This window comes from Pundamilia nyererei, unplaced genomic scaffold (assembly GCF_000239375.1).
Source record: "Pundamilia nyererei isolate P.nyererei 1_Seehausen unplaced genomic scaffold, PunNye1.0 scaffold00010, whole genome shotgun sequence".
Classification (NCBI taxonomy): Eukaryota; Metazoa; Chordata; class Actinopteri; order Cichliformes; family Cichlidae; genus Pundamilia; species Pundamilia nyererei.
In genome coordinates, this window is record NW_005187411.1 from 601,976 (window position 1) to 628,295 (window position 26,320).

Genomic DNA, 26,320 nt, shown 5'->3' on the forward strand with positions numbered 1-26,320 from the left:
GTAAATGCCTATATATGTATGCAGTCAGTTTCACACACCCATCGCACATTAATCTGTATCTTCAGTAGTGTGGTAGCAATGGTGATTCAATACATAAATAACATACTAGTGTTTTTTTTTCTTTAAGAAAAAGGTTTAAAAACAATTTTGATTCGATTGGCTCTTTTTTCCTTTTATAAGTGAACATTGTGTTTCTGTGGTGATGGCTGATAGTAATAAATGGGTGATAGATTTCTGATTGTCTCTGAGCAGAATGCCAAAAGGCTGGAGATCAGAAATTTGAGTAGACACTCAGTCTTGTAGTGTTTGTACTGGAAGGCAAAACCCAGTGTAGTCCCGCATGGGCATTAAAGCATTGGGATGGGGTTCCTATAATATACCAGCCAGTCACACTCAGTAACAGTCCATAGTTCAAGTTGGTGGAAACACACTGGCAATTGGTTTGCCTCATATCAAAGGCTGGCTTATTCAGAAACGACAAGTCCAAATGTCTGTGTGGGCTTCAAGTCAAACATGTTGGTGGAAGGCATCCACAGAGAAAGTGAGAGAAGGATGAGGCTGAATGACTCTTGGAACACCTCTTTCCTCTAGTCCTCTTTCCATCTGCCTAATCTCCCTCTCTCTTTTTAACAAAACACTGGGAGTCTTGTTGAAGCCAATCCCTGACACCAGGCAGCTGCCTCTGAAACATGGCACCCTCTCACGACTCCTTGCCCTTTTCCAGAGAGCTGTGAATCTTGTCTAGGGTCTTCTTGATGCGCAGTGCTGTAAGCCTGGCAGAGGGGTTCTGGTACCAACATTCCTTCATTAGTTTCACCAGAGCAGAGAGAGTCTGAGGGAGAAAGAATGAATAAAAACAGTGATGAATCCATTCTGAAAAGAATCAATGTGACTGCAAGCACTTTCAGATGTTGGCCCATCACCAGATAATGATCACATATGTAGGCACTCATGAGTCATGGATAAAATAAGAGCAAGAGTAGTTGGTTCGTCATCATATACAGGTGCTATTAAGCAATTGCAGAAAAAACAACAACAATATACTTGATGGACTGTTTCACAGCTGTATGCCTCTAGTTAACTATTAGACCCATAATACATAATGAAGACTGAAGAAATTTAGTATAAGCAAAGTATAATTGTCTGTCTAGTAAAGCTGAGAGTAGACAAAATGTCAGATATTTTGTACAACTGCTTGTTAATGCAACCTGCCAATCTAATCTGCCACTCATGTGGCAGGAGCTGAGTGCATCCAGACATGTTCAAGATTTCATGTTGAAGGTCAAACTGAGCATCAGCATTAGAAGAAAGGTGACTTAGGAGACTCTGAACATGATTACTGGTACCAAATGCACTGGTAACAACAACTTGCATAGCCATCTCTATGGTTTAAAGAAAATGACATAAAAAGATCAAATATCAACAGTCACTCAAATAACCGGCTGTTAAAACCAAGGTATATAGAAGAGCACGTCAGAACACATCAACATTTGCAGCAGATGGGCTACAACAGCAGAAGACCGCACCATCAAGACTCGAAAAAGGTTGCCTCATCTGACGAGTCTCAATTTCTGCAGTTCTACTCGTTTCACTGAACTCAAATGGCCTCCACAGACACCAGATCTCAATCCAACTGAGCACATATGGTGTGTGGCGCTATCATTTCAACATGGACCAAAATCTCTGGGCCATTAATCTGTGCTTCAAAGATCTCAGGGAATTCTGTTCAAAGGGGTCCAATTCGATATAAATGGACAGTAAGTGTAGATGTTACTGCAAATAAAGTGTCTCATGTCAGTATTTGTCATAAACATCACAGAAGGCCTATATAATTACCACATGGCCAAAATCTGCCTTTTTGAACGCCTTCATCCTATTGACAAATATGTTGACACACAGACAAAATATTGCAGACAGACACACAAAAAGATTCTTACTCACAGGATCAGAGAACCATCGATTAGGAATGAAAGGCCTCTGCTGTTCCACACACACTACTTTCCTCATATCCTCAAAGCTGGGATCGTTTGGCACCTGATCGTAAAACGGAGGTTTGTACTCCTCAACAATGCCTGGAAAGTGGAATTTGAATGAGAAAAATTAGTGAAAATTTAAGGACAAGTTAAACAACAAGGAATGAAGAGACAACCAGAGGGCCTGGCACAGATCACCGCACTGCATCATAGTATTTGACTGTATTACAAGCAGCAGGAATTTTATGTATGAAGGAGTGCATCGTGATCACATTAGCGTACCACTCTCTGTAACGTCCACAGCAGTGCACTATGTGCATGACACTCACCATTGCTGTACGTGCGTCTCGCTATCTCCCACAGCACCAGTCCAAAGGCCCATATGTCCACTCGCTTGTAAGCATCGAAGCAGTCTGTCTGAATGGTTTCTTCCAACACTTCAGGTGCCATGTAGCGCTTGGTGCCAACCTTTGGATTGTTGCCCACATCCAGCAGATTGTCTGCCTGGGAGTGGGTCACGGCCAGCCCTGTAGCATGCAGTTACACACAGTGTTATAACAGGACCTGAAATTGATGTCTCCTGAAATGAGCGTATGATTTTTTAGTACTTTTAGTATCTAATCAATTTATGTTTACTCTTTTGAGCAGGTAGCACTGGTGAATCACATGCCTACAGTTTATCTGAATCCCTGAAATAGGTGAAAATCCCAACAGTTCGGAGGAGACAAAAAGCAGAAAAGTGACTGACCAAGGTCTGCGATGCAGCACCGCAGCTCCTTGGTCACCAAGATATTTTTACTCTTCAGGTCCCGGTGTGCGATGGCCGGTTTTCCCTCTGTGCCAAAGATCTCCGTGTGCAGGTGCACCAGGCCGCACGCTATTGATGCAGCCATTGCCAGACCTTCTGATGTCTCCACTGCGACTCGCTGCAAGTAGTCATAAAGCGAACCATTTTCATGGTAATGGGTGATGAGCCACAGTTGAGTGCTGGAGTTTCGAGAAGTCATATCAGATGCCATGAACCCTGAGGGACAGAAAGGTGAAAGGTAATATGAAATTGTGTATTATTGATTCAGACGTAAGTCAAGTTCCTCTGGCATCAATCACACTTATTACTGTTGCATTTTGCTGAATGCTTTTGTATTATCTTTCACAGATCATCTTGTACTTCCTGGTCCCTTTAGGGGGTCACCACAGCGACTCCTCTACCTCCATCTCACTCTGTCCCTAGGATCCTTTTCTGTCATACCAACCCTCTGCATGTCCTCCTCTTCTGCATTAATGAATCTTCGTGGTTTTACACTTTTCCTCAAGCCTAGCAGCTCCATATTCAAGATCCCTTTGTTTAATATATCCACTATCCCAGTAGCTCTAACCTGAGCCGTCCCGCTGACATCATGATTTCCGTGACTTAGTGCTTTAAAATAAACTGAGAGATTCTCCAGTTCAGGGAAGCTGAGGTTAAAATTAGGAGCTGCCATTACTATGCAAGGAAACACACATGTTAGCCTAACCAAATTTGGGGACAGTCAGCAAGACCAAAACATTAAGCGTAACAGACTCACCCAGTATGTTTTCATGCCTCAGCAGCACTGTATTGTAGATCTCTGTCTCTCTGAACCAAGACTTCTCATCTCTCGAGGAAAAGATTTTCACAGCCACATTCTCGCCCTGCCACTGTCCTCGCCACACCTCTCCATATCGTCCTTTGCCTGGCGGAAAAAATATACATGTATAATAAAGAGAACACAAGAGGAGAGGACACAAGAAACAGGAAGTCAGAAAAGAAAAAAATACAGATACATGCATTTTAAAAAGACAATCACTGTCTACTTTTTAAAATTTGAGGGGTGAATTTTTACTCTATTCCATTGCTACAGCAGTGAGATTCTTTTGGCCCAGATTTGATGTTTCCACATCAAAAGCTCAACTGTGCACAAAGCCACAAACTTGAAAACCAAACTCTTACAAGCTGTAGTTCATGATACTGTGGTATATAAAAAGGACCCCAAGACAAGTAACCTACATACTTTTATTTGAAAGCTACATCAAAATCTGTCAGATTTTATAGTGCTTTTTACAGTGACATTATCTTTATCTTTAACTTCTGACAGGTGACAGTTTTGAACATGGTCAACAACTCACACAAATAAAAAAGGAACTGATAAAATGTTTTGACAGTTTCTTGAAGTAAGTCACAGATGATTTGACCTCCCGTCTCTTTGACATCACTCAGATTCCACGGATATGTACAGTCATGACTGTAGTCAGGATCGCCTGTGGCGTTAATTATAAGCATGCTCGCTTCTGGGAAACTAACTAATGTGTGAATATATCCCTTTCCTCCTGATTAATGATAAGAATTTGTTATTTTCGTGATGAATAACTTATGTGTCATGACTTTGGATTTTTTTCATGTCATCTGAACAATTTGCTTTTCAGTAGAACTCTTATCAGAACTGCCAGTCAAACAGATATGAATCTGAAATGTTACGTGTTATACCTACCTACGCACTCCATCAGACTAATCTGTCGGGCCACAGTTCTTTGAACAAGGAAGGGAAGACCTGAACCACTTCCGGACGTACATGAGTGATCCAACAGGTCCTGCAGATAGACAGATTTGATTTTAGCTTCGTTTGCAAAGATTTTTTTTTTTTTAAAAATAACAAAAATCTTTACATGTCAAATGTAACTAGCATGTAGAGTCATATACAGGTGTATGCTTAATATGCTTGCTGAAAGCTACAGTTGTGATCAGAAGTTTACATACACTCATCAGTGTATGTAAATCATGAACTTTATGGCAATTTTGGACTTTTAATGACTTCAAGAATTGGGTTCACAAGTTTCAATTTAATTGGATTTTCTAAAATCCGCATGGGGTGAAAAGTATATCTGTGAAGGTTCTCATTCATCCAGGTCATCGTAGCCTAAGGAGCTTGGAAAGAAAAGGGTCTGGACTTTTTTAAGTTGCTTGAAGATGTTTCACCTCTCATCCGAGAAGCTTCTTCAGTTCTAGGGTCAAATGATGGAGAGCCCCAGATTTAAGCCCCAAGTTACATCTAGACCAGAACCTTTTGGTAGTCATTTACATGTTTCTGGCAATATATCTCACCACTTTTTCTGCAGAACTGGCACAGTTGGCAGGTAGTCATTGTCCTCCATTATTCCATCCACTTTGTGCAATGTACCAATACTATAGGCAACAAGACAGCTCCATGCTGGGCAGTTGTCACAGTGTTTTTAGGTTTGAAAGGCTCACTTTTACTACACTTTTTTAGTTTTGACTGTGTAGTTTAGAGAAACTCCCAAAATAAGTTCAGACTTGTGCACCTAGTTCTTGTTCTTTAAAGTCATTAAATGTCTATGTTGTACAATTATTCCACCCTGGAGAAAGAACAGTTCCAAGGAATCATTAAAAGCCAAGATTACCATAAAGGTAATACCCATAGGGGTATGTACACTTCTGACAAAAACTGTTAATTCAAGGTGAAAAATATCCCAATACTCAGAGGCTGGAAGAGAACACAAAGCGTGAGATGGGCCTTCTTCTTGCTTTGGCCAAATCCCTTTTCATGGTTATCTCTGTTACTCTTACCGCTAAAGTGCTGTCTCCGACATTGGAAGTGATGAGACCGTCTATGGCTCCCTGCTCAGCGTCAAACTCCTGCAGTCTCTGCAGACGTCCATGATGGAGCCTTCTGCAAGCCAGCACAGATACTACAGACAGCAGAGCCAGAACGACCACTGGGCCAAGTACGAAGAGAGCTAATGTCTCCACACGATATCGAACTGGCTCACCTTCTGGGGCTGTGGGTAAATGTAAAAAAGAGATATGTATAGTTTGAAATTGGGGAAAAACATTTATAGTAAGGAAAAGAGCTACAGGACAGTCCAATTTCCTTGTAGACATAAAGCACCTGATGGTAGCAGAGACATCAGATATTCCCTGGTGGTATTGCTGTTGCACCTGTCCAGGGAGCAGCATTGAATAGCCTGGTGGTAGGACGTAGCTGTGAAGCACTGGAGAAGGATTTGGTCCGCGTCGTCCAAACAGCCACGCTCAAAAAAAACTCCACTCTTACTAACTTTGACTGAAGAGAAGCACTGGGTACCTTGGCACCGGGTGGGGTGGAGGCATTTAGGACCCTCACATGCACACTGCAGCTGTCCATCTGTAAATAACAGGATGCAAGTTCACAATATTAACTTTGAATTAAAGGTAAAAGGTTCTAATAAAGCAAAAGACATAATAAAAGATAGGTAATGGACTCTCAGTGTGTTCGAGATAGAAGGTAGGTGGGCATCACCAGACACCCCGTGATACAATATTTTCACATTACTTTAAACCCACAATATATTATTGGGTTTTTAATTATTGGGTTGCTGAGTGTTACAGTGATATATATTGCAACTTCTCAAATGTTTTTAACTGCAAATTATGTCATCAAATTTAAACTTTGTCATATCCGTTTTATTCAATAAGATAAAAATGATCTGACGTCACTTATTTTCTCGCTACAAAATGAGTACAACATTGCCACTTAAGTAAATGTTGCCTTAAGAGAGTGAGTCTGCTATCAGTCTGTGACAGTTAGCTCCAGCCACACATCAGCTTACATCTTAATTTCTTTTTTTTTTTCCAAATCCAGAGTACATCACTTGTAAAAATTTTATTTATTTATTTATTTTTTTGTCGTATATCACACATAAAATTAAAGACCATACCTGTTCCGGGTATTATTTTTCTACTACAAATAAACAATCTCCAGCAATTTAATATTCAGGCTTGAGCACAAAGCAGCGAGAAGCAGTCTCACAAACAATAAATGAAAAAGCACATGAGTACAATACCTGGACCCTCAGCTGATATCGACAGAGTCTGCAGCGAGAGCAGCAGCAGGACATGGACACTGCAACGACCCATGTTTCAGTGCACTAAGAGTGGGGAGAAGATGCAAGATGAGCCAGAGAGTTCAGAGGAGTACACTCATAATTACATTTAGCCTCTTTAGGTTATCTGACGAGCCTCATAAGGCTCCATACAGAAATGAAACAACAAATTATAAAGGCTGAATGAGTTCAGTTTGTCTTAGAAACCATTACTTAGTATACATTAGTGCAATGGATTAAACAGAAGCCTTTTTAAAAAGACAGTCACCATGAATTACTTCCAAATGTATAAATGTCTTCACCTGAACATAATATAATCGTGTGGTTTGTTCTTAAGTGGTTGACTAATAGACTAATTGCTTTATATATAAGACTTGATGTACTATAACTGTTCCTCCGCAGGCTAGCATGCACAAACATACACTAAAGTCAGCCTCTGGTTTTGACCTAACATTCAGAAACAACCAAAGCTATCAGCAAATCCTTCTTTAAAAAGAAAAAAAAGATAGGGGACCTAATTGTTTGCTGTGGCCATTAACAGGCGACCTCATTGGCCGCTCACAGGCGCCCCGGAGGCGCCAGGATGCCTGGTGCTGCTGCCCTGTAAACTAAGCTAAGCTAAGCTAAATTAAGCTAGCCACACAGCACAAAGCGCAGACTGACAGCCGAACGAGGACAGCCAAAACAGAGCATTAAAACAACACCCACCTACCTGGCGCACACGCAGCGCAGTTTCTAACTCATGCTGTTAAGCCTGCACATTCGTACACGAGCATTAAATAATCGTATCGGCGTGATTTTCGATGTAAAACCACTAAAAGAAGGGACCACTGCCCAGCCCACCCACTGGCTGTTTTCGCTTCCAGCTACACTTGACGTCACCAAAACATTAACATCAAGTTGCATTGTGGGGCAGAGAAGTCCGCCAACTTAAAATCAGTGTAACGCCAGTGATATTAATGTGTATTTGAAGTGTTAATAACGTCAGCCATTATTATATGATAATTAAATGAGAAGAGACTATTGTTTGTTAACCTCTGTGGTCAGTAAATGCTGCTCAATGGGTCCTAGGCTGCAATCATTACACGTTTGTGTAAGCACTTATTGAATTTAAGTGCATTTTTTAGCATTATGCTGGTTTCTAATAGTGAAAGATTCGCTTTTTACTTCACAACATACCCTTGTTAATTCTCATATCATTGTTTAAAATATTATATATGTATTGTTATAGATTAAATGACACAAAGATGCATTGAGCTATTAAAGTTGGTCCCACGGTGACCAGCTACAGTATTAAACCTGCTTAAATCCTCTTACATTGATAAAAAAGAAATCCAGCAGTGATAATTTTACACTGAAAGAGTGCATTGTATTAAATCACTTATTTACGTAAGCTGAATTTCAATAAATACATTTTTAAAAGGTCACATATGCATCTATATCAAATCTGGATCAAATCCGGATACCAGACAGCTGATTTTTGGCCTTATAAAGAAGGCATTTCAACATCTCTTTCTCTATCAACGGGCCAGTTGTTGAGAGGCTACATGTGCCTATACAAGTCGTCATCATGGGACCTAAACACTGTTTCACATTGTTAGTAAAGCGCACCTGGGGCTCTATTTCCTCCAACCAAGGAAATACAGGGTTAGTTGGGAAAGTATAATTCATTTGTATAGAACTGTTATGGATTAATTTCTCCATCCTGACTTGGTATAGTAACACAATCAATCAGGGCAAACAATTGCTTGAAAAAGTAGTAAGTAGAGCCCTCAAGGTCATTGGTTGAGGTCTATCTTCCATAGCTTCACACTATGGCACCAGAATCACCAGGAAGGCTGGAAGCATCATCATTGACCCCTCCAACCCTGTACATCACCTATTCAATCTTCCCACATCAGGAAAAAGACACATGAGCAGAGCATCACATATTAGGGATAGCACCAACCTCTAAACTATTGAAATAAGCACTGAACCTCCTGTTACCTATATCAGATTGTAATCAAAAAATCTGAACCCATCGAAACCTATATTTATGTATCATGTCATCATATTCAAGTTAAAGACACTGGCAAATATCTGTTTTTGTCTCACTTGAGTAGACTAAATTTAGACTTAGTAGAGGACTAGTGTCAGAGCACAGGCTTTCCAAATACAAACTATGACTCACAGCAACAACCCAGAGGAGAAGTTATGAACTCACCTTTAATTTTAGTTCAAAAAAAAAAATCTTACAGTTCGCTTATACTTTGGTCTGTGTGGGGGAGACTTTCTTGCTATTATTACAGCTGTTATTGCTGCTATTATACACAGACATTTAGAAACAAGACTAAAAATAACCAGTGACTTCCATTAGGAGCAGTATTCAGACATGATGCAATCTTTGTTTCCCAGTTAAGAAATTTGTGTAAAAACTGCTGATTATTTTATTTGATAAAAGTTGGTGAACTTCACATTACAACTAAAGACACTGTTGTTTTCTGGGAAAAAGTTGGCAATGACTACATTTAGATGAGTTTGATTCTCTTTAATTATGAACCAGTTATCAAATGATTTGCTGCCTAATTATTCAGAGTGATACACTGCAATAAGGTCAGGTCTAACTTCTTGCTGTGACACACTTTTTATGGATGTCAGGGTTTTTGTTTCTGTACCTCTTTAAAACTGATGAAGAAATGCTTCTTAATTAAGATTCAGTAGTGATCCATCCAGGTGGGTCACATTTCTATTTCAGTTTTAAGACATCTGTCTCCTGCAACTCCTGCATATAGTACAGAGCAGGTCACATTCCTCCTGAATGTGCTGAGCAAGATATTGACCTCAAAATTGCTATTGTTCTCAATTGCAAGGCAAATATCATTCCATCTCTAGTAATTATTTTGGCAATGCAGCTTTGATGTGGAAAGGCAAAAGCGGGACGAGGAGCAGCAAGACTCCCTCTTGGAACAGCAGAGACAACAAACATTAAATTAAGTATGAATGGAGCAGCTGGTGTGGAGGTGGGTTGCAAAACGACTTGCAGATTGCAGAGGTCCATCTAAACAGGTTATCAGGCTTTATGCAGGCAGAAGCAACATAAATAACATGTCCTGTATAAGATTTGCCACAAGCATCGGCTGAGCCTTCAGCAGGTGTTAAGGTCACCTGATCTGCCAGGTTTCTGTTGGCTGAACTTGACTCAGTAGAGCCATTGCTATGCTAGCATTAGCCTTACAGAGCATTTTGAATTGATCTGTCTTTTTGCCTATGTTTTCATGCTGTCTTCATCCTCCAAGGAATAAAACATTTACAGTGATGGTGGTCAATGGTGGTTTTAAAACGCGTCTTAAAAACCATTTTTACATATGACACTGTATGACCCTGATTTTATTGATTTTATTGTTTTGAATCTATTGTGTACATTTTATTGTTTTTAATTCTAATTATCATTTTATACTTTTTTTTGTGCTATTTGTGCTTATTTTATGATTTTAAGTTTTTATTTATTTATTTAGGGTAAATCTTTTTTTTTTCTTTCTTTTTTTTAAAACATATTCATGTATCATTTTTGGCATGCCAAGTGTACAGCACTTTGTGTTCAGCTGTGTTGTTCCGAAAGTGCTATATAAATACATTGCTTGCTTGCTTGCAAGGTAAAAAATTAATAGAAAAAAGGAAAAATAGCACAGTTATTGATATGAACCAAATGATTAAAGATAAAGATCTGAATGTTTCAGAAGTTCATCTAAACAGGTTCTTTTGGGAAAATCCTATTTTCTCTCACTAATTTCTCAAAACTCCACATTTAATCACCAGTATTATGTGAGTGCTAGACTTCAAAAGTCCTTCTGTGCTCCCTGTCCCTTCACTGAAGTGTGCAGAAGATCAGATCTCCCAACTTTCCTCTTCCTGAAAAGTTTCATGAAAACCAACAGGACTCTTCGTGCCCTGAGCTCTCATGCAGATCTATTATTACATAATACTGCACCTAAAATATGGACTCAATGATATATTAATTTCACTTTTCACCTCTGAAGACTCCTTCAATTATTGATTGGCACAGTAGATGTCAAGAAAAATGGCAGTGAGTTTCTGTGCGTGTGTGTTTGTGTGTACGCGTGTGGATGTGTTATTATGTGTGTGCAGAGCAGAGAGCGAAAAGGAGAATTGTATCAAGTATCCAATACGTTTTCCCTCCACAGGGTCCGTTGACCATGAACAATGGCCAGTGCTGTTTGTTCCTGCTTACCTGAGGCTTAGGTCTCCAGTGAGTCAGAGCAAGACCCAGCCAGTATCTATTCTCCAGGAACAGAGTTCCAGCACAGAGACACATTATCCGCAGCTTTCTTTAATTAAAGACCCCCGGTCGACACTCTGTGCCAGGTGACCTGAACTGCTCCGAGCCTGCATGTTTCTACCACTATCCTCTCCACTAGGGATAAGTCTCAGTGGATAATTAGAGAGGGAAATGCTATACTGCTGTCATGAGATGGAGGAAGGATTATCTACTAGGACTTTCAACTGAAGAGGCGGGGAAAGAGGAATAATGTGATGGTTTCTTCTACAGTCAGCCTACCTATCTCTTTCTCTTACCTTTCACCCTCTCTCTTCCTAAGACCAAATAATAAGCGAGGGAAGGGACACACAAGTGACTTTTCTTAATGTATTCCACCTGTTTCTCATCTCAGCTGTGTTAGCGAGTTAGTCCCAAGCAGGTTTCCATCCAGAGCTGACATGGAGTATCCAGGGAGAAGACTGCTTTCAGCGTTCCTGCTTTTTCTGCCTCTTCTGTATGTCAGATGTCTCTCCAATCAAAAAACTACAGGTATCAATTTAATACTGTTGGATAGTCAGATTAACCTCCTAAGACCCGAACTCTTCCATGGCATGCATTTTTAATTTCTCTTTGCTATTTGGGCTGATTTGGACCTGATGAATGTAAAAACAAAGAATTACGTGATTTTTTTTTTTTACCTTATTTTTGTTTCTGAGAAAAATGAGATTCACATATGAGGACATTCACATTAAATTTCGATAGAACAGTGGCAGTGTAACGTTCTCGTAAGTGGATATCAGGCCCTTGTAGAGCAAAATTTGATATTTTGGTCTAGACAACCCAAAATGTGTAGTCAACATATGTGGACACCAGGTCCTAGGAGGTTAATGCTAAAAACATCAGTGATCAAATCCTGCTTGTTTGTATATTTAAAAGGAGGCTTTAGTGGCAGAACTGCATGAGTTGTGGAATTTGAGGTCTAACTGTTTAAAGTTTGCACATATGTAATTTGCAACTTGTCCCTACTGTGTTTGAAAAGTCTCCTGGTGTGTGCTGTCTGATGCTGAGGAGCAGAAGTGTCTGGATTTGGCCGGAAATGCTACAGCCCGAAATGTAAAAGGAACACTGCAGTGTGTCCGTGGCTTAAACACCAGGGACTGTATGGAAAAAATCAAGGTACACAAGAAACAACTGATGGGGAAAGTAGATTCTTACCAAAAACTGTCGTACATTTAATTTATTTTATTTTATTCATTTTTATATCAGCTCTGTCAGATGCATGGCAGTTGAAATTTCTTAACATTAATAGGAACTGTTATATCTAAAAAGTGACTACAAAAGAAAATAAAAAGTATCTGTGAGACATAAAATGGGAAATATAAAAATATGAATATATATTTTGCTCAGAATGGAACTGCAGATGCAGCCTCCATGTTTGGAGATGACATCTATGCTGCTGGTTTCTGCCATGGCCTGGAGCTTGCTGCAGGAGAGTCCTACAATGGTGTAGGTAAGTCACATGTTTAAGGTCTGCAGCAGGTGACACAGGAAGGCACTGAAGTCTCTGCAGCTTATGCCAAAATGCAGATACTGTTCACACAAAATACTTTCTTGCACCCACTGCTTAATCCCAATTTTAAAATTGATTCCTTTTATTTATTTTTCATTTTTGGTCTCTTCTGTAGATGGTATCAGCTACTATGTGGTGGCAATGGCGCGCCGCTCCTCCTCAGACCTGTCCCTGCTCGAGATGCATGAGCGCAGCTCTTGTCACCCCGGCATTCGAACCACAGTGGGGTGGACTGTTCCCATTGGCTATTTGGTCAACACATCCCAAATCAGTGTAGGAGAGCAGTGCAACTTCCCGAGAGGTGAGTCAGAGGGGACAGGGGTGATATAAGTGTAGATGTGTTTTGGTGGAAGGTGTATGAAATGTTCAATGCAAGGAGGGGAAATCGGGAAAGCAGTGAAGGGGAACAAAGAGGTGAAGAAATGAGGCAGGCTGGAGATGCAAGGAGAGGAGACAGTCACACAACAGTGCTTCTTTCTGTAAATGTGAGGTGGATAAGGGGATAAAAGGGGAAACACAATAAAAAATCAGAAGGAAGGATAAACAGGAAAAATGCTGTCTCTTAAAGTTTATTATTATGGTGCTCTGGACACATGGTTCCCAACCATCAAGAATTTAGTGTGGTCTTTTTTCTATGAAAATCCAGCATCCAAATCTTGTAGAGACTGGTCTTAAAATACATTTTAATACATTGGACCTGAGTTATTTACTTTGACAGGGACCCTTTATGGTCATTTCCAGTACTATATTTTTATTCTTGGACTCTCTTAACTCTTGGAATTGAGTAGTTGGGCATGACTCACAGTTCACCCTGTCTGAGATTTCTTCTGTGATCACAGTAGTGTGAGCTTAAGATGACCACAATAAGGATATCCCCTCTCAATTACATCATACTAACTGAGTTTAGAGCGTTCTGTAGCCTTGTACAGTCCATATGCTGACCATGCAATAGTTTATAAACAGGACAAAAACCTTAAGCATGAAAGTGCAGAAGACTTTTCAAGTGTTCTTTGGTGTCTGTGTCTTTTTATTGTTAGTGGTGGGGAACTTCTTTGGCTATAGCTGCGTGCCGGGCATTAAGGATCCCCAGCACGATCCCAGAGGCAACAATCCAAAGAACCTCTGCGAGGCCTGTATAGGAGACGAGAACGACAGACACATCTGTGCCAACAACCACAGAGAGCGGCATTACGGAGAATCGGGAGCTCTGAGGTACACTGACATTAGTAACATGGGAAATAATACAACAACAGCACCCAGAGGTGAAGTAGATGTTATGACTGCTGCCTTTGTGTCTGCCCTCAATTTATATCCATCCCAGCGTGCTGCCTCCATAAAGAAAATAATAGTGGAACTCTAGTGTATGCCTTATCTGAAGGTATGCAGTAGAGATAATAACAATACAGTGACAAATTACTGTGTGTATATATAGTGAACAGATGGAACACACAACCAGATTAAAATAAGAGAACAGAAAATAATAAATCTAACAGTTCCTGTGATTGTGTCGCATAATTTGTTTAGAAAATCATGTATGTATTAAAATATAAATATATAATACTGTTTGTGCTGTGCAGTACTGCCGTCTGTGCAGAACAGTCTTTGGCACAGTACTGAATGTACTTCAGAGGGGAACAAAAGAACTACAGGGGGTGATTTCTTAAAGTGCCACAGTAAGTGGCAGAGGGAGTTTACTTATGGTCTCCAGAGTGTGTTAACAGTAGCACACTGGCAACTGTGCTGATTTCATTCCTATTTCAATCTGTTTATAGACTGAATGTGTCTTGCTGTTTGTGTGTTTTCGTTCAGGTGCGTGGCTGAGAACCTCGGCGACGTGGCTTTTGTCAAACACGCAACAGTCTTTGACAATTTGGATGGTCAGTGTGCAAAATATTGTTTATTTTAGAGACTATGATAGTCGTTGTTGTGTGATATAATTTTTATAATGTCTCAATTTGTGATTACATTGCTTGGAATATGCAGAGGGTGCAACTCCCTGTCAAGACATAGGATGTCAGTGTTTCATAACCCATTTGTGCTTTTTACAGAAAGTGGAATACAGTGATTGGATTGCACTGTAATTATGATGTCATATGATAATATGTGGGAATGTGAGGCGGAGAGAAAAGTAAGCAATCTGAAAACAAGAGAAGATAAGAGCGAGAATGAAAAAGAAACAGATATCACACACAAACGCACACACAGGATAGTCACAGAGTTGCAGACATTTTGTCCAGCAGTGAAGTGCCCTAATTCTCTGTTTGCTGCATCTGCTCCTCTGCTTTGGGCAACATCCAAAATTAATGGCGATCATTATCGCCGTCACGCTACACAGGCTCTGCTGGTATAGCCGAGAAGGAGCAGTTTGACGGCAGCTCCACAAAATGCTGTCGCTGCTTAACGAAGCATGTTTTATCATATGGTTCAGAAATGTCCAGAGTCAGAACGATTAACAGAGGTCAGGAAAACACAGAAGGTCTGGGCTGTTGTCTGGGAACGCTGTAGGCTTCAAGGTGGTTTACCCTTTTTTCGCACAGTTGTTTGTTTTGTTAAACGGGGTTTCGTTTCCCTTTTTAAAATTCTCAGGGGACCGATCAAATCTGACAAAAACAGCATATAAAATATTGGTAAATTAGTCATAAATCAGGATTGCACTGTTTGATAAATGTGTCATCATAAACAAATTAATGAATGCACAAAAGAAAATAAAAAACTAAAGTAGTTCTTAGTTAATATAAATAGCTTATTCAGAGTATGAGGAATAATCACATACTAAACATTACAGCTTTCAAATGGTTTTAGATAAGGAGGTCAATGCATATGATGTTACTTTCCTTAGACTTAACTCAGAGGGAGACCGTGCAATTATATGGACAACTATGTCTTGGTATACTTACTGTAAACTTTTTTAAAATATTACTTTCGTGGCATTTTAGCCTTTATTGGACAGAGACAATTTGGATTATCCAATTAACCTATCCCCACAAACTGCATGTCTTTGGACGGTGGGAGGAAGCCGGAGTACCCGGAGAGAACCCACGCAAACACGGGGAGAACATGCAAACTCCACACAGAAAGACCCCGGCCTGATGGTGGAATTGAACTCAGGACCTTCTTGCTGTGCGGCAACAGTGCTAACCACCGTGCCACCGTGCTGCCCGTCCAAAGACATGCAGTTTGTGGGGATAGGTTAATTGGATAATCCAAATTGTCACTAGGTGTGAATGTGCGAGTGAATGTGAGTGCGAATGGTTGTTTGTCCCTGTGTGCTGGCCCTGCGACAGACTGGCGACCTGTCCAGGGTGTACCCCGCCTCTCGCCCTATGACAGCTGGGATAGGCTCCAGCGCCCCCCGCGACCCTGAAAAGGATAAGCGGAAGCGAATGGATGGATGGATGGATGGACAGAGACAGTGTAGACAGACAGAGAGGGAAAGACATGCAGCAAAGGGCTGCAGGTCAGACTCGAACTCAGGCTGCTACTTTCTTTCACATGCTCGCCTGCTCACCCACTGAGCTAAATTGGCAACCCACAACTTACTGTAATCTTATCATCATGATGAGGACCCAGGATATCTCTACAGCTGGCCAAGAAATACACTAGTTTCTCTAAACCACAGTAAAACCATGTTAAAGAAAGTGCATATTCATTACTGGCTTTTAGAGGCGTTGGCATGTGGACTTTGCTCTGTCATAGTCAGAGATACCTAATCCCTTAATAGTCAGGCTAACTGTTTGCAGTCTTAATGTAGCTGAGCTTTACATTTAACAGACAGATTGGTTCCAGTTGTCTTATGTAACGCTGTGAAAGAAATCAAATGTGCATTTCCCAAAATCCCAATCTCCTGTTTATACATCTCCTCTCTTGCCCAGGTAAGAACCAAGAGTCCTGGGCCCTGGATCTGGAGGTGGAGGACCTGAAGCTGCTGTGTCCTGATGGAACGGATGCCGGTCTGGAGGAGTATGAACGATGCCACATTGCCGCAGTCCCTGCCAACGCTGTGGTGGTGCGTATGGAGGACAAGTGCCGTGTCTGGAAGTACCTGGAACGCTTACAGGTGGGTGTGGACATAAGCTGCATGTGCTTTGCTTTTGTGTGTGTGTGTGAGAGTGTGTGTGTGTATGCACGTTTTTCCACAGAGCTGTGTGTGGATCTCTGGAGCCTGTGCTATTTATCTGCACATCTTAGTACGCAGGTATCTGCTAAACTGTCACCCTTCCTCCGTACTCAGTGTGTGGGAGACTCCAGGATGATTGATACGTCCTGTGCTGATCCGCCCAGCCTGCACTTACAATCTGAAAGACACTCATGTACACAGAACGCCAACGCACATCCATGCATGCCCTCATGCATTAAGTGCAGTCACACACTTCCTCTCTCCTGCAGAATGTGTTTGGCAATGCCACGGAGGGCTTCAGCCTGTTCAGCTCAGCAGGCTATGGCCAATCCGATCTGCTGTTCAGTGATGCCACCCACCACCTGCAGAGAGTTCTGGGTAGCTACTCCTCTTGGCTGGGCCCCACTTATACCACTGTGCTGCAAGCCTTCGAGTGTGAGGGTAAGAGTGATGACGTGTGCCTATTTGCCTGTGTGTAAAAATGTGTTTATGTGGAATTGCTGATGAAGAGTGGGTGGCTAAGTGGCTGGAGGAGTGTTTTTTGCTTTGTGTGTGTGTGTATCTGTGAGCGCATCCACTGCAGCTGTTCTCATTATTGCACTCTCCCACCACCAGGCTTCTGCTGATGGAAGAGGAGGAAGACATCCAGCACATCATCTTCCACCCCATCCCGCTTTCTCCATCCTCCCTCCCTGCCATCTGTGTCCCCCGTCTCACCATATTTTCTTCTTTTAGCTTTGCTTTATTAATGTTTTTCCCCCCTGCATTTCACCACCCAATCTTTAATATTATATCCTTGCCCTCCTCCAAACTTTTATGACTTTTAATATGCTTGCTGGCAGGTTATGACAAGGTTAAAGAGTGGCTAGTTGGCTGTTAAAACATAACTAAAATTGAACATGTTTTTTAAAGGGCGCTGGGGGGGAAAGTGTAGAAAAGAAAGGAATAGGACAAAAAAGTTAATGATTGTTGTGGTTTTTCTTTTGTGTTTGATTAACACATACCAAAAAAAATCTCTTAACATTTACTGCCCTGTATATTTGTTGGGAAACTGCAGCCTTCTTGGCTTGTTTCATTAGACTAAGCTTCGGTACCACCCTTCCACCTCACTCCCACAGGGTCTGTCTCTGGCACTGAACAACTGGGTGCTATTAACTTTTTGCTTAGAAGTCTCAGTTACTGTATGTGTGTGTGTGTGTGTGTGTGTGTGTGTGTGTGTGTGTGAGAGAGAGAGAGAGAGAGAGAGAGGGAGAGAGAGGGAGAGAAAGAGAGTATACACTTTTGTTTCCCACAGCCATTAATGCCCTAATTGGTGCTTTGGCATACTATACTGTTTGTGCATGTGTGTGAGTGCATATGTGCGTTAGTGTTGATAGCATTCCTGCTTTCCCATGCCTTGTATAGCTTACTCCTTTGGATCACTGCTTTCTCACGTCCGGTATGGTGATCCAGGCTGTGTCAGCTCACAGTGTATTTTAACACCTTATGATTAGAAAAGGGGGAGGACTTAAAGTTGAGTTGCCTTCAATGACCCTTGAGGGAGTCTTAAAAAAAATGATAATTTTCTCATCTGTGACAACATTTGCGTCACCCAGATTCCTCAAGATTTGCAGCCTCTCCCACACTGCTGTCTTTATACACATGTGGGTTTTTTTCCTATAATATGTCATTTATAATTTAACATTACCACCAGTAGTGAGATGATGATAATGATAATGTGTAAGAGTTACTAACAGCAGGATGTTTAATTAGTCAGTTTTGAATTTAATCTTATTAAAAAACTGTCCTGGGGAATCACTAAAGAAATTGCAACTTCAATTGACAAAAAGAAAAACAAAACAGCATCTATAAGCATTTGTAAGGCTCTATAATTAAAGAGACGCAACCAGTTTGACCTTACTTGACCTACTGAATCGTGTACTGTAATTGTGGGCTTTTCACCTCATGTCCACCTCATGTTATTCCACATAGCGCATCACTGAGCTTGGCAATCAACTGATAAGCCGGATGAAGTTCTCCTCATCAAACTGTGGTCTTTAGACCTCGTCATGCATGAAGAATCCACAGCTGGTACAACAGATAATTTGCAGAAATTTGGCGGCAGATTTTTTTGTGTGTGCATTTCTGTTGTATTTCTTCAACTCTGGTTTTGGTGCTGTTTGTTGCTACTTTTGTCCAACAGGCTTAAAAGAGGCTTGATGTAAATACTCGTCTCTTCGTGAATGTGTAGTGCTGCAAACCTTCTTTATTTTCAACCAATTAAACGAATGATGATAAAGAGAATAATCCTCTCTTCTTTTCACGCTGGCTTCTAATTATCCCGAAACAGCTATATATCTGTGTGGAAATGAATTAGATTTGATATCAGCTCTTTTGCTTCATCACCCACTCTCTGGCTGCCTCTTGCACACACATTTACTCAAAAATAGTCACTTTGCTCCCTCTCAGTCATTTGGAGAGGGACACAAGAGGATGAAAAGAAGCAGAAAAGCACAAAGGCTCAGGTGTTCACTCGGTTAGCGAGAAGCACCTCCCAGGTGGACAGGTGAATCAGAGACACACTATCTTCATAGGTGGTCTACATGTGCAAACAGAGCTCCATTCAGGGTAGGCTAAATGCTCCTGCTGGCAAAGCTACCAGATTTACAACACCAGCGGCTTAGAGAAAGCCCATGTTTTTGATGGAGCAGTATCATTTAGAAGTGAGCAGATACTGTAGATTGAACTGCATTGCAGCAGAGTGCTGCAATCATTCTCAATCCTCAGCTCTCTTGCTGCCCATTTTGCTGCGATGCACAAATAAAAACAACTAATTCAATTCAGTCCTCTGAAACTTGAGTGTGAGTATATAAGAGAAGGGAGCGTGTCAGTGCAAGTGTTGGAAAGTGATAATTAGTCATTTAGAAATGGAGTTTTTTTGCATGTATACCAAAGCATATTATAGCTGTTTGCATCTATATTTGTGTACTGGTGTGTTTGCATTGCTTTGCTAACATAAGAGAAACTTTTGCTGGATTTATTGTCTTGCTTTGGCTTTGTGTATGTCTTTGATTATAAAGAGAGAGGGATTATGGGAATTCTACCTACACAGAGGCACATCTAGAAAGGCCATTACACCTCCAATAAGATTATTGGACTATCTAACAAGAAGCCTTATGTATAACCAGAGGTCCAGATAGCAGGAGATCTTAAGCATTTAGATGTTATTTTGTGCAGTAGCCCAAAAAGGTCAACAGCAGTTGTGCATGGGCTGAGTGATGAATGTGTATAAAAAGATGCTTGAACAGGAAAAGAAGCGAAAAGTTCACACACAAAAGAACACATAGCGAGCACAAACATTGGCTCCAGTGTGCAAATGTCATTGTTTTTAACACTTTACTACAAAGACGTGTATTATGTAGTTTGTCTATTATGACTGGATTGAGGGTTTGCAGACACATTAACACTTACCATGTGGCATTTGTGTGTCCAACACTTTGAATCTGTGATAATTAATCCTGATAACAAAGTATCAAGAAAACAAGGCACCAGATACATATGCTTACAGGCCAATCCATAACCATCTGGCAATGACCAAGTGAGGTATTCCCCAGTTGGCAAGCGATTGCTGGAAGTTGACAGCGGTCACCAGAAAATCAGTTGCTAAAGCCCCAGTCATACTGGCCTAGAGACCAATATGTGACACACTGGCAACCACGAGTCACAAGTGGAAAATGTGTATTCCCTGACAGTCTGGCAAAAAACTCCTTGATTTGATTGCCAGCAGATTGTATGTGATCACCTGTAGTTTGCATGGAGCGTGAAGACTTGTCAACAAGCACTCACAAGCTACTTCAGAGAATTACTGAAACTGGGAAATGTGCAGCACAAACACAGAAAGTCAGAGAAGAGCCACCAAACCCCAAATTCATGATCCAAGATAGCAGAAGTGCACACAAACAGTAGTAAAACTGTAAAGTTTTTAATGTGTGTGCACTACTGCGTATTTCTAAGTCGCTAAATAAGTGATATGCAGCACACTGACAAGCTCCTATCCATGAACATGCTGCAGAGGCAAAATGAGTAAAGAGCACATTTAACATAGGAAAAATCCTGGCTATTGCATTAACATTGTGAAGAAGCTAGATAAAATGAAAGCTTAATAAATTAAATTTCGGTTACTGTACATTCATCAAACTACTGTGTTTACACTTCAAAGTACTAGCAAAGTTGTGGTCTGTCGCTGCAAGTGGTAAGATTTCTGTGAAGGTGTATGTCAGGCCACAGGCTGTAGCTGTAACACAACTATAAATCAGCCTGAACACTTTGGAGCCATTTATAAAAGAACCACTTCAGTTGCTAATGTTATTTTGCTAGCCTTAGCTAACAATACTCGCAGTTTAAACTTTTAACGTAAATGAAACCTCTGGATGATTTTCCTATTGTTTTTAATACAATAATGCCTACAAAAGTTGTGTTTAGTGTCATCTTGCGTGTTTGTGGGTGTCTTCATCTGCGCTGACACGGGTGATGGCGCGAATGGTTTGACCGGAGGTTGCCAGGCGAGAGCGCCAAAGATGAAGGGGATGACAGTGATGGAGGGGGAGAGGGGAGAAGAGTGACAGGTAATCCATCAGAGGCGTTACTGTCATTATTCAATTACCACCCATCCTTAGCACTCTTGATAACCCTAAAACACACACACAGGCTACAAGTGTGTGCATGCAGTTGGAAGCTGCAATGGGTTAGCAGATCCTCTTACACACAGTGGGTTTGTGCTGTGTGGGTGGTGAGGTGAGTCGGGACACAGAACTTGGCACTAGTTCTTTATATGCTTTTAGTGCAGTAGACCCTTAAATCTCCACCTCTTCCTCTCTAATGTCCTCTATTCCCTTCTCACAGCTCTCATCGCTCACGTTTTTCTCCCCTCACCTCTCTTTATCGACCTCACCCTCAACCTAACCCTCTTGCTCCTCACTTCTCCGTCTCCATTCCATAGTTCCCACCATACCCCCCGCCTCCTCCTCCTCTTCCGCCTATCTCTCTCCTCTGTTCCGTCTCCTGAGCCCAGAGCTGATAAGGAACACAGAGTATGATTAGACGCCAGTGACACCAGGCTTATCGTTCTGCTTCCACAATGCTCCCAAGATCACTTGCCCAATAACAGCCAAGCATGGCAAGCATGAACACACACATGCACACACACATGTTGCATCCATAATACGGCCAAAACTGGGTGAAAAATGACCACAAGCAGCAGATTGTTTAAATGTGAAGTGGTGGGGAGGAGGACGTTTATGCAGCGTAGTGTGCATAGGTGTATAGAGCGTGACAGAAGACGCACGCTCAGGGTTTTACATTTAAAACACTAGATGGCACTGTCCACTCAGCAGTGTTCGTGTATTCATTAATGCTTTTTCCAATAAAACCATTATAATGCCAGAGGGCATACACATTACTGACGCTCCTCAGGGTGTTTCAGCATCCTCTCTTTTCCAGTTTTCCTCTCACTTTCCTCTTCTCATTTCATTTTCATTTTCTCCTTTCTTTCGCATTTACACTTCTGTTTTTTTGCTCTCTTCTGTCCTTGTGTCTACCTTTCTGTTCGCCCTTTTTCTTCCCTGTGTCCAATCCCTTTCTCTTTTCTCCTCTCTGATGTTCTACTCATCAGTTTTTGTTTTCGTGTCTTGTGTCCTCTATTTCTTGCCATCTTTCCTCTCTCCCCTTCTTCTAAATCTTCCCTGCACCCCCAAATTTCCTTCCCACGCTTACCTCTGCTCCACCTTAGTCTCTTCTCTCTCATCTCTTTTCTCCTTCACCCTTCCTTTTCTGTCATGTTTTTTCACTTCCCCCCTCTGTTTCTAATTTACCCTTTTTCTTTAATTGTTTCACCTCCTTCCTTTCCCCCCTTTCTTCTTCTCCTCCTCTTCTTTCATATATTCTTCTTTTCTGGCACTTCCTCTTCTCTGCCCTTTTTTCTCTTCTTCTCCACTCACACACTTTTTCACTCTCCTCTCTCGTCCATGGGGCAGTAGCTCTGTAATGTTGTTAGGACATGCTCTCATTAATAACCTACACTTTGAGAGTCTTTGCTAGTGGAGCGTGAATCTCCCGTTCGTTTGGGGACGAATAGAGGGTGTTTCACCGTGTGTGCGTGTGTGTGTGTGAGCATAAAAGAGAGAGAGAAGACAGACAACGAGAGAAAAGCCAATGGGTGAGTGTAATGCACAAAAAGCATGTTGTTTCCTCACATTGTTTAATGGTGCTCGATCAGCTTGCAGTCTGCTGGTCCAGTATGTTTTATGTGTGTGCGTACTGTAGGTGGGCGTGTGGAACCGTGCCAGACGTCCTTGAGTCTGACCCTGCTAAGGAACCTTGCCTTTGGGCATCCCATGGCTCAGTGCTCATTACTGCCATAGTCGCACGCATGCACGTACACCTTTTCAAGCTCAATCACATGCCAATTGATCGACTCGGGAGCCAACACCCACCTCCAATTACAGGTAAATTTACAGGTCTGTTCTTCAAGGTGTGTGTGTGTGCATGCACACTACAGTATATTCACTACATTATAAATTCTAGGTGAAAGACTAATTTGTGACCAGCCCTTTCTCAAACCGCATTACGAAAAGTGTTTTTTAAGTGTCACCATTAAGCGTGAAAGTTAAGGTAATGGCGGAACTCAGGCAATTAGCAGTGACAGGAGAAGTTAAAGCAAGTTAGAGAGTGAGTTTGAGTGAAACACAAGTATAACAAGGATGTGTGAAGGTGTGTTTGCGTGCCGTACGTGCGAGTGTGTGTTAGATTTATGTTCCGCATGCCTGTTCCTGTTCCTGCTCTCCATAACGAGCCGACAGGTGTACGAGCCAGCAGGCTGGACACTGACTGATGCAGCACTAATGCTCACAAACTCCTCTCTCCCGCCCCTCACCACCTCTCCCACCACACACACACACACACGCACACGAATAACATACTGTACAATAGGTGTTGTCTTACCTCAGCAGTACACTGAGCTTTGGCAGAGAGGCAAAAAGAGAGAGGAGCAGGCGGGGGATGAGAGAGAGGGTGATTAAATAGTCTAGTTAGTCCACAGAGTGGTTGAGAACATTAAGAGCTTGGCCATTCATCAGAATAACACACACAAAACACTACATATACACGCACCCACTCATATTGATTGTACAAGTTAAAAATGTCTCTGCTTGGTGAGCCAGTGAATTCTCATAGGAAAACAGCACTCAGACACAGAGACACACACGCAAAATCCCCCCCAAAACTCACATATGCACATCCGCACACACACACTTACTTCCTGTCTCTCTAAAACAGATTAATTTTCCATCACTTACCCCTCCTGTCATAAGTGTGAGCACCGACTCATTAAAACTCTTGAAACTCCCTCCCACACCTCCCCATCAGTCTCTCCCTCATAAATGGACAGGGCTCCTTTACTGCTATGGAGGTGGGGATATAGAGCGAGAAAGAGAAATACACAGACACACACACATACATACAATGAGAGTCTGGGAGGATGAGGAGGAAAAGCAGGTGGGCTGTCAGACAAGAGAAAATGAGGAAAGAGAAGAAGGGGGAAAAACAGGTGGATTGTCAGAGAATAAGCAGGCAAAATGAGGAAGGAGGAGGGAGGATTTCTACAAATAGGATGAAGAATGAGCAGACGGGGGAAAGGACAAACAGTCCGGAAAAGGGAGGATAAGCTGTTGGGATGTTAAATAAGAAGGACACAGAAATAGAAGGACTGAAGAGGAGGAATTAGGAGGGTTAACGAGGAAAGAAAATAAATAAATAAATAAATTAAGGACAAAATAGGGAGAAAAACTGTGTGGCATCTCTGCTAAAAGGCTGGGATAAGAAGAATGTGGAGGAAAAAGGAGGAGCATTCACAAAGAAAGCTCAAGATGGTGAATATGGAGAAGAAGAGATAAAGAAATGATGTGAAGCAAACAAAATGAAGCATTTACTTGGTGATTAGTAAACGGGATGAAAGGTAAAGGAGAAGAGGCAAGGACATCATGAGAGAGAGGGAGCAGAGAGGGAGCAGCAGAGCAGCAATTTCTCCTCCTGCTCTCCCAAATATGAAGTCCCTTGTTATCACTGTTAAGTTTTAATCTTCAGCCTAACAGTCGTTTTCATTATCAGGATAATGCCAGTTATTACCTCTTCATTGCCAGGAATATTATGATGGATGTTTTCCAATCAGCCCCAGCATTAATACGATCAGCGCAGACATTAGCACAATCAGTCAGCACGCTGCTGATAATAACTCATGATTGTTGTGATTTAGTCCCAATGCCACGACAGCTGGAGCTGCGTTTAAGCACCATTAATTACAGAGAGATGGGGTGAGTGAAGGAAATAGAAAGGAAGGAAAAAGGGGTGGAAAAGGATGTGACAGAAGATGCAAGGAGCAAGGAAGGAAGGAAGGGAAAAAATGAGGGTGAATGTGAAACAAAGACAACAGCAGGCAGAAAACAGATTTTCCCTGCATTCACAAACATGTTTGGATTCAGCACGTAAAGTGTTTGTTGCTTTAAAGTGATTCATTCAGGTGCCAAAATTGAGCACCAAACTTAGGCGGTACCAAACAACTGCAATGAGATGAGATGCAGGTGTAGGCTGTCCACGAGGAAGAGCACCTCTTTGTTTCGGGTGAGAAAAATAATCAAATTTGACTGTTGAACCGTGCCCGTGTGGTTGTGTGCAGCTCCACTTCTGACTGATATGAGAACTCCAGTGTCTTCTGCTGGTCTACTACTTTGTCATTTTTCCTCTTCATCTCGGAACCTTTATAAAGTAGATTCCCAAAGCCCAGGACTGAGTGCGCACTTTAAAAGTTAAAGTTTAGACTTTGAGCAGAACAAAATCATCACATTTGTTAATACAACCCATTAGAAATCCTCGACCTTGTGCTACAGTGGCGCCACACTGTGAGAAATTTCCCTTTTGTATAGCAGAAAACTACTGGCAGCTAAACTTCCCACCATTAAACTATTACTTTACATTGTGTAATTGATTGTACATTGTATATTTATAAATCTTAAAACATATCTCCACTTGAATGTTGGAAACCACACACACAGCATAACTGAACTAACTAATCCCAGCACTCCTATATGAACATGTACGTTATACATTATATAGTAATATAGACATTTCTGCTCCCATTTTAGTCCACAGGTCATTATAGCAACTGACTAAAAACAATTGTTGTGAAAATGATTGTCTTCAGTGGTTCAGGGGTATAGATCTGACCTCCATACGTCGTTGTTGCTCAGATTCGGCCCATTTAAGAACCGACCTCTCACTGGTAGCAAGCACTCTTCTGAAACACCCACTGGTCCTCACCTGTTATTAAAAGCAATTCCTCTCACCTGTACTCACCTGCCTGCCCACTCTCCATTGCTCTTGGACTCTCCATACTCTTTGACAGTTTTCCTTCCAAAGAAAACCTCAAACTCTCCTGTAGTGTAATCCTGTCATGTTCCTGTTAATTTAATTCATTCATT

The 26,320-nt window shown here is 41.5% G+C and overlaps 2 protein-coding genes across 3 annotated transcripts; one reads left to right on the forward strand and one right to left on the reverse strand.

Annotated features, from left to right (window-relative positions):
- Nucleotides 1-150: 150 nt before the first annotated feature.
- On the reverse strand, nucleotides 151-7,741 carry acvr1l (activin A receptor, type 1 like). 2 transcript variants are annotated; one of them, XM_005723713.1, is made up of 10 exons: nucleotides 7,582-7,741; nucleotides 6,831-6,914; nucleotides 5,897-6,151; nucleotides 5,575-5,786; nucleotides 4,481-4,580; nucleotides 3,539-3,685; nucleotides 2,722-2,997; nucleotides 2,303-2,500; nucleotides 1,942-2,072; nucleotides 151-832 (listed from the first exon to the last, which is right to left on the reverse strand). In XM_005723713.1, the coding sequence occupies exons 2-10, from the start codon at nucleotides 6,901-6,903 to the stop codon at nucleotides 701-703; spliced, it is 1,524 nt and encodes a 507-aa protein (XP_005723770.1). In that variant the 5' UTR covers nucleotides 6,904-6,914; nucleotides 7,582-7,741; the 3' UTR covers nucleotides 151-700. The 2 variants fall into 2 exon arrangements, with proteins under 2 accessions (XP_005723770.1, XP_005723771.1); XM_005723714.1 differs by having other exon boundaries at nucleotides 7,578-7,741.
- Nucleotides 7,742-11,582: 3,841 nt separating this feature from the next.
- On the forward strand, nucleotides 11,583-17,681 carry otomp (otolith matrix protein). Its single transcript, XM_005724083.1, has 9 exons — nucleotides 11,583-11,673; nucleotides 12,164-12,300; nucleotides 12,532-12,634; nucleotides 12,810-12,995; nucleotides 13,732-13,906; nucleotides 14,504-14,571; nucleotides 16,567-16,751; nucleotides 17,081-17,252; nucleotides 17,427-17,681. The coding sequence occupies exons 1-9, from the start codon at nucleotides 11,583-11,585 to the stop codon at nucleotides 17,435-17,437; spliced, it is 1,128 nt and encodes a 375-aa protein (XP_005724140.1). The 3' UTR covers nucleotides 17,438-17,681.
- Nucleotides 17,682-26,320: the final 8,639 nt, after the last annotated feature.